This window comes from Impatiens glandulifera, chromosome 6 (genome assembly GCF_907164915.1).
Source record: "Impatiens glandulifera chromosome 6, dImpGla2.1, whole genome shotgun sequence".
NCBI lineage: Eukaryota > Viridiplantae > Streptophyta > Magnoliopsida > Ericales > Balsaminaceae > Impatiens > Impatiens glandulifera.
Window position 1 is genome coordinate 22,181,376 of NC_061867.1, and position 19,548 is coordinate 22,200,923.

A 19,548-nucleotide genomic window follows, 5' to 3' on the forward strand; every position below is an offset into this window, starting at 1 on the left:
TGATCTTACTATAGCAATTCACACTCAGACGAGTAACAACATAAAAATAAATACTATAATAATAGAGTTTTAAGTTCAATTAAAAGATCTCCATCGACACCTATGAACTTCGAGTGGTCGTCCTTGTCTCGGGTTTTTCCGAATAGGCTTGATTGTATTTCAAGCCTTTAGTGGTCGTTCTTCCCATGATGGTCACTTTCGGATTGAAAAGAAAATAACATTCAAGGTGTTAAAGTTAATTTAGTTAAACTTTAATTCTAACATGCAACTCAATAAATAAACTCAAATAGATAAATAATTGAGCTTATTCAAATATAAAGATAAAATTACTACCATCAATGATAAACTGAATGCGACTTTTATCCAATAAATTAAAGTTCATTTCCTTCTCGAGCTACCATTTACTATTTTTATCTAATATTAAGTTCATGTTTCAGCACGGTAGATCCGAGAACGGAAGTTAAGAAAGGCTGGCATATAAAATCGAGAATAAATCATGGTTTAATTGCATTTAAAATTGTGCTCAATTATTTTTGAAAATTGATTGTTGGGCTTTAACTATTAGTTGGGCCTCATTTTTCAAAAGCTTTGCCTAATCCTAAAATGAGAGTGAGTTGACTTCAATACCGATGGCAGGCTTTGTAAGATTGTCGAAAAACAAAACAAAATTCCGCACATACTTTTGTTACGGCGCCGTTCACATTCACGTCGACATAATCGCCGGAAAGTTCTCAGGTACGTAGTCAGGTGGATTGTACCCTTTTCCCTGAAAGCACAAGCGAACTGATCCCTTGTCCCGCCGGCATCTTTCCTATCCTCTCTCACTCTGGCAGTGACTGGGATTCTGGGTAGGTAGGAGAAGAGAAACGCCATTGACAGACAAGAAAGATCTTCAATTGGCGGTGATTGAAAGAGAAAAGGGCATTCTTCCACAGTCTTTGGTATAATTTAGTGTAAAGTTTTTGCTTTATTATCATTCCGCACCAAAATTGAAACCCTAATTAAATCATGTAAAGTTGATTTGATTTGGTGTGTTATATTGCTTAATGTAGAAGGGAAGATGGGGACGAGGGAGGTTTATGAAGAGAAGTTGAGATCAGGCAACCTCCACCATGATCCTACAATGAATCCTGGCCTCGGATCACCTCGATGCCCTCGCTGCCTGTCTCTCATAAACTCCAATCCTGTACTCTTTCCCTCCTCTCTGTCTCTTTGAATAGTTAACTGTATCTGGTCTGTTCTTCATCACTTATAGCTTCTTCGCAAATGTAAACAGGAAAAAAACGAATGGACCATCACTCCTGTGTTGCACGATGCCACTGCATTTGTATGTTAAATTTGCTCCCAGTCTTTCAATGTAGAGTTATGAATAGAGATATTCTTCTTGTTTTGTCTTTGATTTGGAGAACTGACATATATGATATCAGTCATTGAACTATCCGGCCTTGGAATTAAGACAGTATCTTAGGATTTTCTCCATCCATTTGAATTAAATTACTTCATTTTTGTTTTTATTAATCTTACTATGCACTAGAAATGTCTAGAGATATCGAATTGATATGGCTGTTGGGTCGTAGAGTTACAAAATTATTTAGCTTGATGATATTCTCATAGTTCTGAGGAGTACACATGGATTTGAGACTGCAAAATCTTTGTCACTAAGATATTTCTAAATTGTATTATTTATAAACAAGTTTCTTGTTTATTAAAGTGTAAAATTACCCTTACAAAGTAATTTTATTATTGATGGATTGGAGATAAATGAAAAATAAATTATACGTGATGTGAAGTGAAGTTTCATCTCAATGAAAATCATGTATGCACTCCAAATGGGAGTTAGTAACTGTTTCTAACCAAAAAGTCTCTCTTAGATGACAAATTAGGAAGTTCATCTGTGTACTGTAATTCTGAAAAGTGTCTAGAAGGTGGAAGTTGTATTGTTCTCTGTTTGTATGTCTGAAGGATGCAGATGATAATGGCAAAATCTGAAATGCATATGAACTCTCACTAAATCTACATTCCAATCTTCTTATAGAATTGGAGTAACCGCGAAGACTAAAGAGAAGTCTTGTATTAATCACATGTTTCCTTCCTCTTTGGACCCTGACACTATTTTGTTAACCTTTTCATTTTTGTCCTAATTTCACTATGGAACATGAAGAAATATTATCATTGCATTGCTTTGTATAATGTGCAATATCATTCAGTTTTTATTTCTCATTTTTTCTCCTCTTGGTTTAATAACTTAGTAGGCTGGTACTGGAATTGGTGGATTGCTCAGTTCGGTTAATGGTTTCAATACTGGGTTCCCCTACGTTCAGAAACATGTAAAAGGACCAAAGTGGCTTCCATTTCTTGTTGGAGTATGCCACTAATCCACTTCCTATCATATTCTTTTGTTGTTAATACCTACCTATGTTATGAGTTATTAGACTTATGGCTCAATCTTATTCCCTTTTAGCTTACATCATCTAAACTTAGCTTTATTCCCTTACTATCCATCTTTTTTTTGGGCAGCTCCCACCATTGCTAATGTTTTCAGCTGCAAGTGCTGCATTTGGAGGTATAGTATTTCCTCAGTTTGAGTAAATATGCTTGCATTCATAGATGATATTGCTAATCCATCTAATGGCATCAATATCAACTAGTATGCCATGATGTTTAGGATATCATGATTTTGAAAGTGAACTTCTAGATTATAATTATGTTTGAACAAGATAAATAAATGATTCAAATGAAACCTAAATTAGCTACAAAATTTGATGAACTGAAATCTTTATGATGATACTCTTACTACTTTATTTTACAAGTGTTATACAAGAATCTATTGGGGTCTGAAACTAAAAAAAAAAGGATTATTCTACCGGTCCAAACACATTATAAGTGTAGTTTGTAGTTTAATCCTAGTCTTTGACACATATAATGTAACATAGTTGTATTGGATTGAAGACTTTCTACACAGTAGCAATCTCTTTTAAAGAGAGAGTCCTTAAACTGTCGATGCATCTTATTACTTCAGCATATTTGGTTTAAATCTCGGGTATGATGGGTTAATTTAGATTTAAAATCAATTTAATGAATACTTTAGGAAAAACGTAAACATTTTCTTAACTTGTAGTAATTGATGATCATGTGTTGTGATTTGTAGGATATGCACTTCCTTGGTTTTCTCAATTGACTGTAACATCGTATTATGGTGCTTCGAGTGCCTCTCAATATGCGATCTCCTTACTCACAAGACGGGTCGAAGAGGCTCACTCTTCTTCCCATATCCAACTGATGAATGATTCAAAACCTGTAACTTCATAACAATCTGTACAAGTGTTTTTATATCAACGAATTAAAAGGTTGAGTATATTGATAGGGATTCTATTATGAATAATATTCTTTTGAAGAATGAATGCTCCATATATACACTTAGTCTTTCTTGTTCTTCACCTCTCATTATTAAGACAGTTTTTTAGATTGTATTTTGACACCACACTTTGTGTGAATTTTCATTCGTTTGATTTATGACAATTCTTATTAAATATTATTGGTATTTCAGAATTTTATGCTTAATGCTGTATTTGGATAAACTAATTATATTGTATTTGTATAAGTTTTATTTATTTATTTATTATTTTAATATATAAATTTAACATTCCTTCAATTTAAAACATTTTAAATAGGAATAGATTCATGAGTGATTTAAGAATCTTTCCTGATATTTGAACAATCTACTAGAAATTCTTGTTTGTTTTTTATTTACTGTAACATTTTTGTCAAATTAAATTAAATAATTTTTTATAAATTTGTTGATAAAATATTTTCTCTTTGATTTTGTAAAGTAAAAAAATAAAAAAAAAATCACAAATTATTTCAAAAACAATATACAGCAAGAAAAGAAGATAGGTTGGTTGTTTTTGTTTTCTATAATTTTTGAAGAACAAAATTTTGTTTCTAAGTTTGTATTTGGTTGAATATAATAAATTATTCAGAACCAAAAAAACTTTTTCTGAGATTAGAAAATTATTCAAAAATAAGGCAATTCAAACATTGAGAAGAACTATTCTAACTTATCACGTGAACTGGTATCCCAAAATTACTAGGTTCATCTCAAACCTTGGTCATTTCAGTTGAAAACTTATTTAACAGTAGATAATATTATACAAAAATAAAAAAGAGAAACCGCAAGTATTTAATTTTTATTTGTAATTTTTTCTTGCATGTATATTAAATTAATTTATTCACAATATGCATGCTTTGTCATTATTTGATGATAATCATCCTAAAAATAAGACTTATTATCTTGTTAGTAAGAACTAACATCACTGTTACTTAATAATAAATCATCATAATAAAAAAAAGATGTCAATGAAATTCATCATATTAACTATTATACTTTTTTAACTGAAATTAATTATTGAAATTCTAAAATTTCACACTTAATGATTAAAAAAATAAAGGTGTTATTCAGCAATAACTTATAAAAAAATTTGAAAATTAATAAATGTTTAGAAATATGAAAATAACACATAATGTATATTCTCGATTATTACACTTTAACACTTGATTTGAATATTTATATGGGTTTTTCTACATATTTAAATCGATATAATTTAAAATATCATACCCAAACAATTTAGTCAAATCATAAATTTAAAGATATACACACATAGTCGTCTTGGGTTGTTATCACTAAAAGTGCCAAATGAAATGAAGGACACTTTGCTATCTCCACTGTGCCTTACTTGTATTTATGTTGTGTCTATTTTCTGAAAAATTGGTTTAAATATTTTATATTGTAGTATTTTTGTACAAGAGTTTATTTTATTTAAAATAACTATAGTAGCAATTTTTGACTATTTTTTTTTCTAAAACATTAAAATAATATTTTTTAGATATCCCAAATAATAAATTTACATTTATAAAGTTAATATATTTGAAAAAATATTTAATCATTAAAATTTAATTATTAGATATTAGAGAATTATTACATAAATAATAAAAATGTTATATCACTATTATTATTATTATTAACAATAATAATAAATAAGAAAATTATAAATTATAAATGTAGTAATAAGAGAAAATAATAATGTATAGTGCCTAATTGGTGCATCAGTTGTGCTTACTAATGTTACTCAATGAGCAAATTCCAAAAATAAAGTTTATATATCTTATTACACCAAATAATTATTAATTATTCGTATATGATATACATAACTAATAAAGTGAGAAAAAAAGTAAAGTAAGAAGTCTTTCTCTATATATCTCTGTATAGACACTCATTTAAAAAAAGAAAAAGAAAAAAAAACCTAAGTAAGAATTTTACCATCTAGTTTCAACTTCTTCCCTCTGTCTCTGATGCTTTTGAAAACAAATAAAAAAATTGAATTTTATTTTTTTTATATAAATTTATTTAAAATATTTTATTATAAAAAATAAAAATACAACATTTATAGCACGATCTTTCATAATAATGGCACATCATTTAAATCATATATATTTATATAAAAAAATAACACATTTATTCTCTTATAAAACTATTTACTAAATTAAATCTAATCTGAATCTTTGATTGTCAAATATACCTTCTGAATTTGTTTTTAACTGTTTACCGATGCTTAAGTTTTACAATTATTAAACTTTTAAAATTAATTTTCTTTTAGATATTTCTTAAAATAAATATTTATTGATGCAGTGTATGGTATTCTGTGTATATTTTTTCTTTTTAATCATTGTTGGTCTTCCTTAAAAAGTTTTAAATAAATGGAAAACACATGTATTGTTTTTATTTAATTTTTTAAAATACATTGGCAACTGTACAAGTCAATGTTTTCAATGCAATGCAGGTTAGTTATAATGTTTGATAAATTAAAAAACAAAATGAACATATTTTATCAAATAAAAATGTTTCCAAATTATATTAAGTTAATAAAATATTTTGACATATTTTATAAATAAACTTTATAATCTAAGATTTAAATATATCAAATGTAAAGACTTAATTGATGAATAATTTGTGCATAAATATTTTAATTATTAAAAAATTATATTTTTAACCTTTATTATTTATTTTTTTACAAACATAAAATTGTATTATAATATTATTAAAAATGATTTTATTCAGAATAATAATGATATGGTATGTAACTTTACTTAATATAAAATTTAAATAAAATTTAAATAAAATTTAAATAAAATTTAATAAAATTAAATTATAATTAATCATATTAAATAAACATATTTAGTTAAAATTATTAAGTTTTGATTTTATTTTCAAATTATTATTAACATAAATTATATATGAGATAAACTACTTAAAACTATTTAATTCACTTATTTATATTATATATCATTTTTCTTAAATAAAATTGAAATTTAGTAATTTCTAACTATTCAAACTATTAATTAGATATATGCATGAATCATTTACAAATATTACATAAAATTCCTGTATAGATATATAATATATTAACTATTTGTATACATTACACAATTAAATAAAAAATAGTCTATATTTTTAATTTTGAAAAATAAATATGTGCTCGTTGGCAAACACTACACTTGAAAGAGAGAATTAAATGTCTAAAAAAATGACAAAAACTTACCAAAGATATGGAACAAATAACAAATGAAAGGAAATCTCTTATATGAGTTGATTTTAGTATGCATAATAAGAAATATATATAAAACCTTCTTCATTCATTTTTTTTACAAACTAGTCATTCCACTTGTAAATATAATAATGATATATCTCTCTTTAAGTTGTAGGGAATTTGGTTTATAAGCCCATCAACAAATGACATCAATTTAAAAAAAAATAAAATATTAAAAAATAAAAATTATGATATTATTTTAACAAAATTTTAGACCTTATTAAGTTACTTAAGTACAAAGATATATATTGGGTTATTCAAATCATTTCAATAATCTTGCTTATTACAAATTTGATTTTTTTTTTATATATAAAAGACTCCAGATAATAATATATAATGATAAAATAATTTTTTGTAAAGTAAATACTTAAAATATTTAATATTTTGTTTAGTGAATTAAATGATATGATTAGGTTGAGATATTTTAATAATCTTATCATATCAAGGACTAATATTAAAATTAAGATGATTAAAAACAATTTTTAGAACTTTATATTATTTATTTACATTAAAACCTATACACATAAATCTGTAAATATGTATATTAGTTAGTCTTGCCTATAAGAAAAAAATGAAATAATACTTCTATTTTAGAGTAATTCTACCGTCTTTTTTTTTTGCATGAAATACATAAAATTCGAATAAAGAAGAGAACCTTGTCAAGTGACGAATCTCGGATTCAATTTCTATTGCTCTTGCTGCTTCAAGCATCTCACTATTAAACTTTTTACATCCCTGCAATTAATGTTTTATTCATTTCAAAACCTAGAAAAAATCAGCACCAATAATTGATCAGCCCATTTTGGCGAAATACACTAGTTCAGGCTTTCAGCTGCCTACACGGACGAATGCATAGCTGAGATGGGCTTAAGCCCACCTTGATTTTGATTTTTTTTTATATTATATATTATATTATATTATATAATAAAAAACTTAATTTCACCTCTATAACTTCATTTATTTGCAATATAATAGGTGAATTCTCTCTTAATTATATTTTTTTCGACTATTTTTATAAATAATTATTCTCAAATTTATTGCATTGATTTCTTAATCTCTAATTATTTTTATTTTTATTTTAAATATTTTTTTTAGTTCTTAAAGAGTTATGTAGATTTGATTAGATGTACAACAATGTCAACCTATCATTTTAGCATCACTCAATATTTTTTGATTAAAAAATTTATTCGACTCATTTAATAGTGATAATATTTGCAAGTTTGCAACTAAGTTTATACTGAAAATTTCATAGATGAAAACATCATTATTTTGAAGTATGAATTGATACATTATAAAGTTGATGGTATTGCAAAATTTGAAAGTTTTACACTTGTTGAGTTGTGTCAACAATTGATCAAGAATGGATCAAAAACTTATGTTACGTTGATTAATCTTGTTTTAACATTACTTATTTCTATAACCACTACTTACAGACATTTTCAACAGTGTAGAAAGTGAAGACGTAACTTCTTAATAAAATAGATAATTATTTTTTTATGACTGTTTGACACTCTATATTGAACGAGATTTAACTAAATATATAAAAATAGATTTTATCATAGATTATACTTACTTTTAAAATATACGAGTTCAACTTATTTAAACATTATAATATACGTCTTTGTAAATGTATATATATAATTTTTATTTAAAATTTAAACCCACCCTAACTCTATATCCGAGATCCGTCCCTGGGTGCCTATGATAGAATGGTCAAGTAACGAAAGCTTTGACTTACTTTCTATCTGTCGCCTGCCTCAGGAAAGGGATTCACAGCTTAAAATTCTCTCCTTTATAGCCAGCCTAAGCAAAAGGAAGAATGTGTAAGAAGAAACCAAGACTGTCAACATCCAATATTAGAGCAAGATCCACCTGAACAATTAATTGCAAGCAAACAATTATACCTAGCTTTTATTATCACTTTATCATTCGTCTATATAGTATGTTGGTTGTTTAATCAATCATTAAAGAATAATAAAATCATATTTCTCATTACAATTCCTAATCAAATCAATAAAAGCTTACTGTAATGGATGTCACTTGGTGTACAATGAGCTTTGTCTCGTCTTCGTGATCTTTATTCACTTGGGAGTGTGAATCCAAAAGACATATAGAGTTTAGTTCTTGGAGAATAACATGTAGCCCCATTGAAAACACTTTTATTAGTGTTTCTATATCTAGATTCAAATACAAAATGTTTGAAGACTAAACTTAGTAGACTCGTTTGATGACTAAACTTATGTTTTCTCTATCAAATAATTGGGTAGTAAATTATTTTTTTCGGTTTATATTAAGGAATAATTGAGCCAATAAGGTCTGGTATGCGGGATGCAAAATTGGGAGTTAGAAAACAGGAAGATGATGATTTTATACTGCTGAAGAAAATATCCAAAGGAAAAAAACTTGACGTGGAGTTAGAGGAGACAGAGGAGATTGCTAAGAAACGAGAGGTATGCTTTTTGCAGTTTGTATGTGTGCATACCCGATAATTGGAGCTTGATGCTTGCTTCTTCTTTTTTACAAAACCAACATTTATTAGCAGAAAGTCAGCACATATTTCTTTTATATGTGTGTCTTTTTGAGGGGAATTGGTATCATCAAGTTTGGAAGGTCTTGAGAATTTCGTGCAGTTTTATTACCTGGTTGCTTGCGTCTACTGCCAAGGTCCAAGAATCTGTAAAACAAGCTAGCCAAAAAGGGAGGAAATTGTTTTTCCTTGTTACTTCTGTTGGGACTCTTGTCATTGTTGTTTCCTAATTAGGCAGTTTCTTATGTTGGTCAGATTTCAAACAGTAGCTCGACAAAGAAGAGGCAAAGATTCCAATAGCTTCAGTTTTCGGGAATGATAGTGACGAAGAACAGTGAAATAGTTTGTTGGGTTGAACCAGAATTTATTTAAGTTTGTAAACTATTATTGTCTTTATGTCTCTCTTTTGCATCATCTTAAGCAAACACTATGCCAATTACAGTTTATTTATGGAGTTTTTACAGTCAGATTGTTGAGTGAAAATTACAGTTTATTTGTGGAGTTTTACAGTCAGTTTCTATCCAATGTTATTATTTTTTTGCTAAACCCATTATGTTATTAAGACCGCAGGCTGAAAATACCTGTTTGAAGTACTTTATGAATATGAAAACCGAAATCAGATGATAATTGACAAATCGTTGTCTGGTTTCATTTTACGAGTACAAATTTATAAGCATTTTTCATCATAAAACATGCACAATCTCTTAAAGTGATAGCTAAAATATCCTCTATAAAAGATAGAGATTTTTCTTTTTCATGTCAATCCTTGCGGCTTTTGCTTTGTCCTGTAAGAATTGTTGACATTATATATGTTGGTATTAGATATAAACCTTTAAACCATCTGCTTTATTTATTCTCCATTTTCTTGAGTAGATGTTTTACATAGTTGAATAGCATGTTTGGTATGGCCCAAAATTGAAAGCACTCACATACATCAACATTCATAAAGATGTTATGCGTATCACAAGAATTGAAAGGGTATATGATTCTAATCTCAGTTGTGAATCAAAAAACAAAATTGACAAGTTTTTAAAAGCAAAGAGTCCCCCGACTTTATCAGACAATAGCATTGGCAGCACTTGCAATTTTGGGCCATAAATCAGCACATTCCTTCCCAATTGGACCAGTAATGGCAGAACCTGGTTTTTACCATCAAACAAATAATGGTGAGTGAATGAATGAGGCCTAAAGATGATATAGTAATTTAACACATTTTGAGACATTTTTTACCTTCATTTCTCCCTAGGATTCACTATCACACCAGCATTATCTGCATAGTAACAACATATTTATCAACCAAGATATTTACATATTACAATCAACAAATTTCATATATATAAAAAATTGTGTTGTGATTGTTCAAAATGGAGAAGACCAAGAAGTAGGTAAGACTTTGAACGCAAATGTTCTAAATACATCATTCATCATACCATAAACTCTATTCATTATCCCTAGTACTCTTTCTTAATATCTTAGTGGGTATATACCAATACCTAAATCCCCTTGAAAACCAATGATAAAGAAAAACTATTTCTAAATCCTCAACATTGAGAGTTTGTCATACAAAAGTGAATTGCATGAAGAAGGGGGTTAAAGGCATTGTGATGATGAAGTGAGACATGACAATCATCAAAAAGTCAAATTGTACACTAACTAAATGTCACTTTGATTGTCAAAAACAGATATCTGATTATGATAAGCTTTGTTTGGTTAAATTGTTTACTTGTGGAAATGGGCATGTTTTTTAAATTGTTGATTTGCCCTAGTTGTAATCAAATAAAGGATTGTATCAATCAGATCGTGAAAAGAGTGGGTTCTTCAGTCTAACTGTTCTAGTAAAGAATAACAAAGAATGGTTAAACAAGTACAAGTATAACACAAAACAAAATCAGAATCTACTAAATCACCTTCAAAATACATGAACACTCCATCCTTTCAGCGCCAGGGCTTGCGTTGTCTAACAATGACAGCAGGCATGACCTTCTTTCTCAAATTAGGTTTCCCTTTCTTCACTGTCGCCATAACCATATCTCCACACAAGCAGACGACAATCGATTCAAATGACCCTTGATCCCATTCACTGAATATGATGTAGAGATTCTTCGCGCTGGTATTGTCGGCACAGTTGACCGTAGCCACCACAGGAAGACCCAGTGACATGCGGAACTTGTTTCCCGCCGATCCTCCGCGACCTGAAACACGTTGTTTTTCACATTGAATTACTATCAAGTATCAAACATGTAGTTAACATATAATTGTATAGAAGATGAAAACCTAACCTTGCTTCGACATTTGGCAGCTTCAGAATACAAGAACAATGTGAAATTAGGGTTTTAGAGTATTATATGAGAACCCTAAATTTAGGGTTCGTGGCCGGAGAATATTTACCAAATACGAGAAATAACAAAGGCGAGAAATACTAATGCGAGAAATACATTTCTCGTAATTAAAACACCAAATGCGAGAAATATCAAATGCGAGAAATACATTTCTCGTAATTGAGCGGTAAAACAGGCGCGCAAAAAGGTATTACAGACTTTTCATAGGGCAAAAAGGCCCTTTTTACCAATTTTATCAACCGTGGGCCTTTTTTGGAATTAAACATTTTATCAGGGCCATTTCATCAATTTCTCTAGAAAATTTGTAATATATATATATATATATATATATATATATATATTTTGAGGGAGAGAGAAAGGAGACAGGAAGAAAAATCTAATTTAGAGAAAAAATAAAATAAAAATTAATTAAGAAAAATTATATATATTTTAAAATGAGATAAAAAATAAATATATAAAACTATTTAATAAAGAGAAATTTGTAATTTATTGTTAGTTTAATAAATAATATTAAACATTATAAATATAATAATAGTATTATTATGTATATTATAAATATTTATATAATAAAAATAAATAATATTAAATATATAATATAAAAAAATATTAATGAGTTTATATAAAATTAATGAAGAAAAAAAAATATATATATATATGAAAGATAAAATAATAAAAATATTAATTAGTAAAGAGAAATTAATAATTATGAAAAGGGGGAATAAATTAGTATTATTAGAAAATATATTTTGAAAAATTATTATGTATATTATAAATATTTATACATAAAATAATAAGTATTTGTTATATAAATTTAAAATTATTAATAATATAATATATATTTATATTGTGTGAAAAATAAAAATTATTTATATGAAATTAATGAAGATAAATAATTATATATAAAGTAAATAAATATTAAATATATAGCTAAAAAAAATATTAATAAGTTTATATAAAATTAATGAAGAAAAGAATATATACATAAGAGATAAAAATAATAAAATATTAATTATGAAAGATAAATTAATAAATATGGAAAGTGAAATAAATTAGTAATTATTAGAAAAGAGAATTTGAGAAGTATTATTATTATTTATACATAAAAATTAATAAATATTTAATATATGAATATAAAATGATTAATAATATAATATATATTTTATATAATTTGTGTGAAAATATATTTAATTAATGAAGAAAAAGAATAGTTTTATACGAAAATATAATAAAAGAAAAATAAATTAATAATTATGTAATAAGAGATAAATTAATAGTTATGAATATGTAATTATAATAGAAGAGAGAAACTCATATACAATATATGAAGTGCTATAAAATCTCACCTTATATTTTTTTTATATATATTAAGGGTTATTATTATATTATATTATATTTCATCGTCTAACATTTGAGAATACATTATAAAAAATAAATAAAATTATAAAAATTATATAAACACAATTATAGAATATAAACAAAAATAATTAATAAAGATAAGTATAATAATATATATTTAATGTTTAAATTTTTAATATAATAGTATTAAAAATAAAAATAAAATAATCTAATTCTAAATTTTATTCACTTTATTATTATATATATAATATAATAATTAGAAGGTTCTTATATTGTTAAGAATGTCTTGCGTTAATCAAACTTAGTGTTGAATTTAAAATATAATGTGCTTAGTTTGTTAGAGTTGTACATGTTTTGTTATGTTGCAATTTGAAACACACGTATAATATTTTTAATTTTATTTTAATTGTTTTAAGTTGATGCTCGGGTCAATCCACAATTCAACTCAAGTATCCATTTACTTTCATATATATATATATCCAAAATAAACCACAGTTTTCGACCATGTAATCCGGACACTTTGAAATTTTGCATTATTATTATTATTATTATATATATATATATATTTTAGTTAGTTAAAAAGTTGAACTTATATTTATATTGTTAATAATGTTCAGCATTAATCAAATTCGGTGTTGAATTTAAAATATCGTTAAAAGTTGTATTTGTTTTGTTAGGTTCCAAGTTCGAAACATTCATATAACATTTTTTTTTCATTTTTAAAAGTTTTAAGTTATGGGCGGGGTCAACCCCAAACCAACCGAAATATTTATTACTCTCACATATATATTCAAATTAACCACAACTCTCAGACCCGACAATCCGGATATTTTGAAATTAAATATTATTATTATATATATATATTAGTTAGTTAAAGTTTGAACATATATTTTTAAAATATCCGTGTTAATCAAATTTGGTGTTGAATTTAAAATATAAAGTCTTATTAGCCTAGTTAGTTTAAAGAATTTTCCTTGTTTTGTTAGGTTAAAAGTTCGAAACATACATATAACAATTTTAATTTTCTTTTTAACCGTTTAAGGTTTATGAATTGGTCAACCTACAATCCAACCAAAGTATTATTTACTCTCACATATAGATCCAAATTAGCACAACTCTTAACACGACAATTTAAATACTTTAAAATTAAGCATCATTAAACCTATCTATATCTATATCTATATCGATATAATATATATATATATATATATATATATATATATATATATTATATATATATATATATATATATATATAGATATATATATATATATATATAATATTAATTTTTTAATTTAACCATTCAAATCTCGTGTACGGATCAACCTGTATATTAACAATCTCACACCTTAATTATATAAGCATTGTCATTCTAAAACTCCATTATTATATAAATATTATTAATATAATAATTAATTTTCATTAATTTATATTTTCTCACCACAACATTATAACTAAATGTTAGATAAAATCAGACCGGTTCAAATAAACCTAACTTAAATAAATCTTCCATGCAGGAACAAGAAACCGGACCGGACAAACAAAAGAACCGGCTAAGAAAACTAGCCGGTCAAGCTACTAAACCGACCAAGAATACTTGGAACATGACCGCACAAAGAAAGGATCGGCCAAAGCTTAAAACCGGAATCATCAAACAGCCGATCAGCCACAAGACAGAGGAATAACCGGAAGAAGTCCGGTTACATCACTCGTACCGGAAGCCATCCGGTTAAGTCGAATGACCGACCAGTACAAGAAGACAATTCGGGTATCTGTTGAGAATGATACCAAAGAACAGACTAAACACTTCCATATTCATACAAGTCAGAGGAAAGTCTGCAGGCTGCAGAAAACAGTCCTACAGGATCTTTCTACTTCAGGATAAGTCAGAAAGGAGATCTTCCAAGTACAGACAACTGTCTAACAGACAGTGCCTACATTGAGTAAAAGACAAACCTAGCAGGTTTGTCTTACACACCGGAAGAACAGACCGCCAGGTCTAAGGTTGACCGCCAGGTCTGAAAAGATGACCGTAGGCTCTGAATCACTGAATCACTGAACCTCTGCACCTCTGCTCAGCCAATCAGATTCAAGGAAGTGAAATATGACCGTTGGCATATTTCACCTATAAAAGGGGCAGTTGAAGAAGAATAAAGGTGGGACAGTGAGATACAGTGAAACAAGTGAGAAATTCTAAGAGCATTTACTCTACAAGTGATAAGACTGCGTTGTTCTAGAAAGCCTAAGAGCTAAAATTAAAGTGTGTATTTTACAATTTCGTGTAAATTGTAAGAGTGTTATTGAGCAGGAAATAAGTCTCGATCGGATTGTACTTGTATTCCTTAGTGAATATCCTTCTCGCGGTTTCGAGAGGAAGGGGTGACGTAGGAGTTTTATCTCCGAACATCCATAAAATCTGTTTTGGTCATTTACTTTCTGCCGGTTTCATTATCTAACCGATCTGTACCGCTCAAACCTACCTAATCCCATCTAAGCCGAATCTCTAGATTACCGAAACCGATCCATCAAATCTCAAACCTTCATCATCTAAAACCGGTTCTGCCTATCATATAAGTGTGCCGTTTCAACCTGAAAGCAAACATCTTCCGCACTTGAACCTAGTTCAAGGGTTTGTGACAGGTTGTGTAGTATTGAAACCCCGGTGTTAATCTCTAACCGGATTAACCACCACCCTTCGAGTGAGAACCGCTAACCGGTCCAACCCCCGGTCCTCCAGCGGCTACCTAGATCCTAACACTAAATTTATGTTATGATGTCAACTTAATCTTGTAAACGATGTAAAGGTACATTTCGTCATTTTCTTGCTTGAAATTTAGGAATAGAAAGAAACTCAATACTCCCTCATCCGTGAGCTCTCCTTCCATTCTATATATTAAAAAAAGAAAGCCTTAAAAAATCTATAAAAAAAATTAAAACTTATGTAAATACAATATTGAAAGTTCATCCACCACATATGTTTCTATAAATTTTTCTTAAATTTAAGATTATAGTTTGTTAAATTTTGTATTTATAATTAGTAGTTATAAATTTCGTTGACCAATAAAACATCTAAATCTTATTATTTAATTTAACCATTTAAATTTTGTGACAGATCACGTGCGTATTAACCATCTCACTCATTTGTTTATATATAACGAGTCGTGCATTATGCTTCTAGTACCGGGTGACTTGTAGTTAAACATTATTATATATAAATAACATTTTAATATAACATAATGTTATTCATATATATTTTCTCCCCACAACATCATAACTAAATTTAGTTTGTTAATATGAGTTAATCCATTCACAAAATTTAAAAGCTTAAATTAAAAAAAATAAGAATAAGAAGATTTATCCATCCAGAAAACTTACACTATTTATTATAAATATAACATTTTAACCAACAAAGTTTTTAAGGTATGGTACTCGTTCATTTATGTAAAACGATGCTTATAGGACCTGATGACTTGTAATTAAACATATTATATACACATACCATTTTAATATAATATAATGTCATTCATTTATATTTTTACACCTCAACACCATAACTAAATTTATTTTATTAGGTTACTTAACTTAATCTTATATTTACAAATGTGCATGTAAACATTATGCCAATATCTTGTTAGAAATTTAATATGAGAGAAACACGATACTCCTCTCATCCATGAGCTCTCTGAGCACATTAAAGACCTGAACTTCCTCGTGGTTGGCCTTTTCCCCCTCCCTCACTGGATAGAATAAACTGCCGGATAGAATAAACTGGTGTACCCCCTCAACTGCTTCTTGTTATCCGAATGATTGTTCTTCTAAATATGTATTGAGTAACTACAATGTAACATCAATTCCTTTTCTATAGGTCAAACCAAACTTTGATTACCACGTCCTAATAAATCACATTTAATTCTGCTAATGATATTAAGATAATTTATCTTTTTATTCAAATTGATTGAAAAAAAAGTTAGACATGTAGTTGGATAATTAGTATTTTTAAATGTAATAGAAAAATTTAATAGAAAAATTCACATAAGAATATCAACAAGAAGATCTCTTAATTTCTTTTTTGTGAAAAAAGAATAATATTGTTCTTAGTGTTTGAATATTTTTTACTAAAACAATTAACATGAAGAATATCTATTATTTTCCTTTGTGAAAAATTTCACACTAATAAGTTAGGTCTAGTTTATAATCAAATTTAAAGCAAAATATTATAAATCTTAAAACTAATAACTCACCATTAAAAATAATTTTTTCCATATATAAAAATTAATTTAAGGTCAAATATTGAATATGTGACGGTGAAAAAAAGAACAATAAAAAGAATTATATGAATCATTTTTAATACAAAAACATTAATTTCAAAAGCAAAATTTGCGTATGTAACTAAGAATTTAGTGTGGCTTAAAACATGAAATAAAATATAGGTTCTGTTGAAATATTTATAAGTCCTAATCTATAATGTTACGACAACTTTTGCAACTTTATATTTTTAGTTTTAAAAAGTAGTTATAGTAGTTTTATTTATTAAATAGAGATCTTCCTAGTCAATTGTTTGAGAAAGTAAAACCATAAATAATTTTTGGAAATTTTTGTCTTAAAAGTTTAGGTTTTAGGTTAGATCAATGTCTTTAATTATTTTGATATAAGTGAAGGTATTCATCTAATGGATGTATTACATAATTTCATACTCTATTTCTATATTCTTGTTTTGTATTTAAAGAATTTAGAGAATAACCTTATTAATCAATAGACTCGATTTAAATGTACGCATAAAATATAGCTTTCATATTTTAAACATGTATCTCTTATTGTCGTTACATCTTTTAGAGTGGTGATAAGCAACTTCTCTCGATTTGAATTAATTCAGATTTATGTATGTAAAACATTTAATATATGGTTTAAAAAAAATGTAATCGTAAAACACTTAAGGAAACAAGACACCTAAAGGTTGGGCCAAAATGGCCCATGCGCCTGGGGTTGGGCCGAATTAGGTTTAGCGCCTGAGTTTGATAAAGAAAACCCTAATTTTGAGTATAAATAGCGACAATCGCCCACATCTTTGATTGTATTCCTCTAAGTGTTTCTTCCTCTTTTCTCTCTAGATGTACTCATTAGTGAAGAAGTCCGAAATAGAAGCTATTTGTGATGTTCGCTAGATTCTCAATATTAATATTTGAGTGATGAGGTTTCACATTGATACTATTAGATATATCATGGTCTTAGTGCTCCATTTAGGATGTGGGATATTCATAAGTTGTTTCAACATATTAATTGTATATTCAAGATTAAATCAAAGGATAAAAGGTATATCATTATTGTGGATCCTCCTTAGTTAATGTTTAATCAATGAAATATAAAAGATTAACTATTATGGTTTCAGATATTTGATTTTTCTTATTGTTTAATATGTTGAAGTTGTTTTTTTTTTTTCAGAAGACTCTGACCAAGGTTGGAATCTCCAATGATCACGCCGAACAGCAAAGATCAAGATCTTGGAGGGAAGTATCATCATTTATCAGGACTATTAGTGATCCTGAATATGATGGTATCATTACCTATAATCGTAGGGGTAGTTTAATACTGTTGATTAGGGAAGTTGATTAGGGAAGGAAAAAGTAAACATGTCTTTCTGTAAATGTAAATAGCCATTTAAGTTGTGCAACTCTTTTCCATTAATCACCTTGTAATTAATTTAATAGATTGCAAGATTAAGTTGATTGTATTAAATGATTTCAAAATTTTCATTTTATAAAAATATTATTTTTAGTAATTCAAAGAGATGTTATTAGATTTCAAAACTCATAAATCTTTTTTTTTTAATTAAAAGGAACTAGCATGACACTCATAGTCATGACCACCAATTCAAAATTATAAATTATATTACACTCAATCTTTTTTAAATTATTATTTTGTTATTATCATTATTATAACTATAAAATAGATAAATAATGACATAAATAAAAAATAATCTTTAACATATTTTTTTAAATTTAAAATATTAACTCAATAAAATTTATTAAAGTCAAAGAGAAATAATTTTATTTGTATTATAATATAAAATTAATTATTTTAATAAACCCAATAAAAATATTTAATAGAATACTTAAATCGTATTAAACGTATTGAATATGAAGGAGTTTATTATATTAGTTTAAATAAACATATTTTGAGACTTCATTGAGATTGATAATTATTTTATATTACTGTAATATTATTTATATTATTGTAATATTATTTAAATCTAATTAAATTATCTGAATATAGGGAAATTTTAATTTTTATTTAAAGTTTTGAATTATTTAAATTAATTCTATTTTTAAATAAATAATATTATTAATGGAAAGTGACATTTTTATTATTTCTATTTTTTAAATTTATTAAAGTTAAAGGGAAATGATTTATTTGTATTATAATATAAAATTAATTATTATAATAAACCAAATAAAAATATTTAATAAAATATTTAAATAGTATTAAACGTATTCAAGGAGTTTAATATATTAGTTTAAATACACATATTTGAGACTTCATTGAGATTGATAATAATTTTATATTACTGTAATATTATTTAAATCTAATTAAATTATCTGAATATAGGAAAATTTTAATTTTCATTTAAAGTTTTGAATTATTTAAATTAATTTTATTTTTAAATAAATAATATTATTAATGGAAA

At 26.8% G+C, this 19,548-nt stretch overlaps 1 protein-coding gene and 1 pseudogene across 1 annotated transcript; one reads left to right on the forward strand and one right to left on the reverse strand.

Moving 5' to 3' along the window:
- The first annotated feature begins 1,006 nt into the window (after window positions 1-1,006).
- Window positions 1,007-3,437, forward strand: LOC124942319. Its single transcript, XM_047482797.1, has 5 exons — window positions 1,007-1,186; window positions 1,277-1,327; window positions 2,253-2,363; window positions 2,518-2,563; window positions 3,149-3,437. Exons 1-5 carry the CDS (start codon window positions 1,061-1,063, stop codon window positions 3,307-3,309), a joined length of 495 nt encoding a protein of 164 aa, XP_047338753.1. The 5' UTR covers window positions 1,007-1,060; the 3' UTR covers window positions 3,310-3,437.
- A 6,790-nt stretch (window positions 3,438-10,227) lies between these two features.
- LOC124941320 lies at window positions 10,228-11,463 on the reverse strand (annotated as a pseudogene).
- Window positions 11,464-19,548: the final 8,085 nt, after the last annotated feature.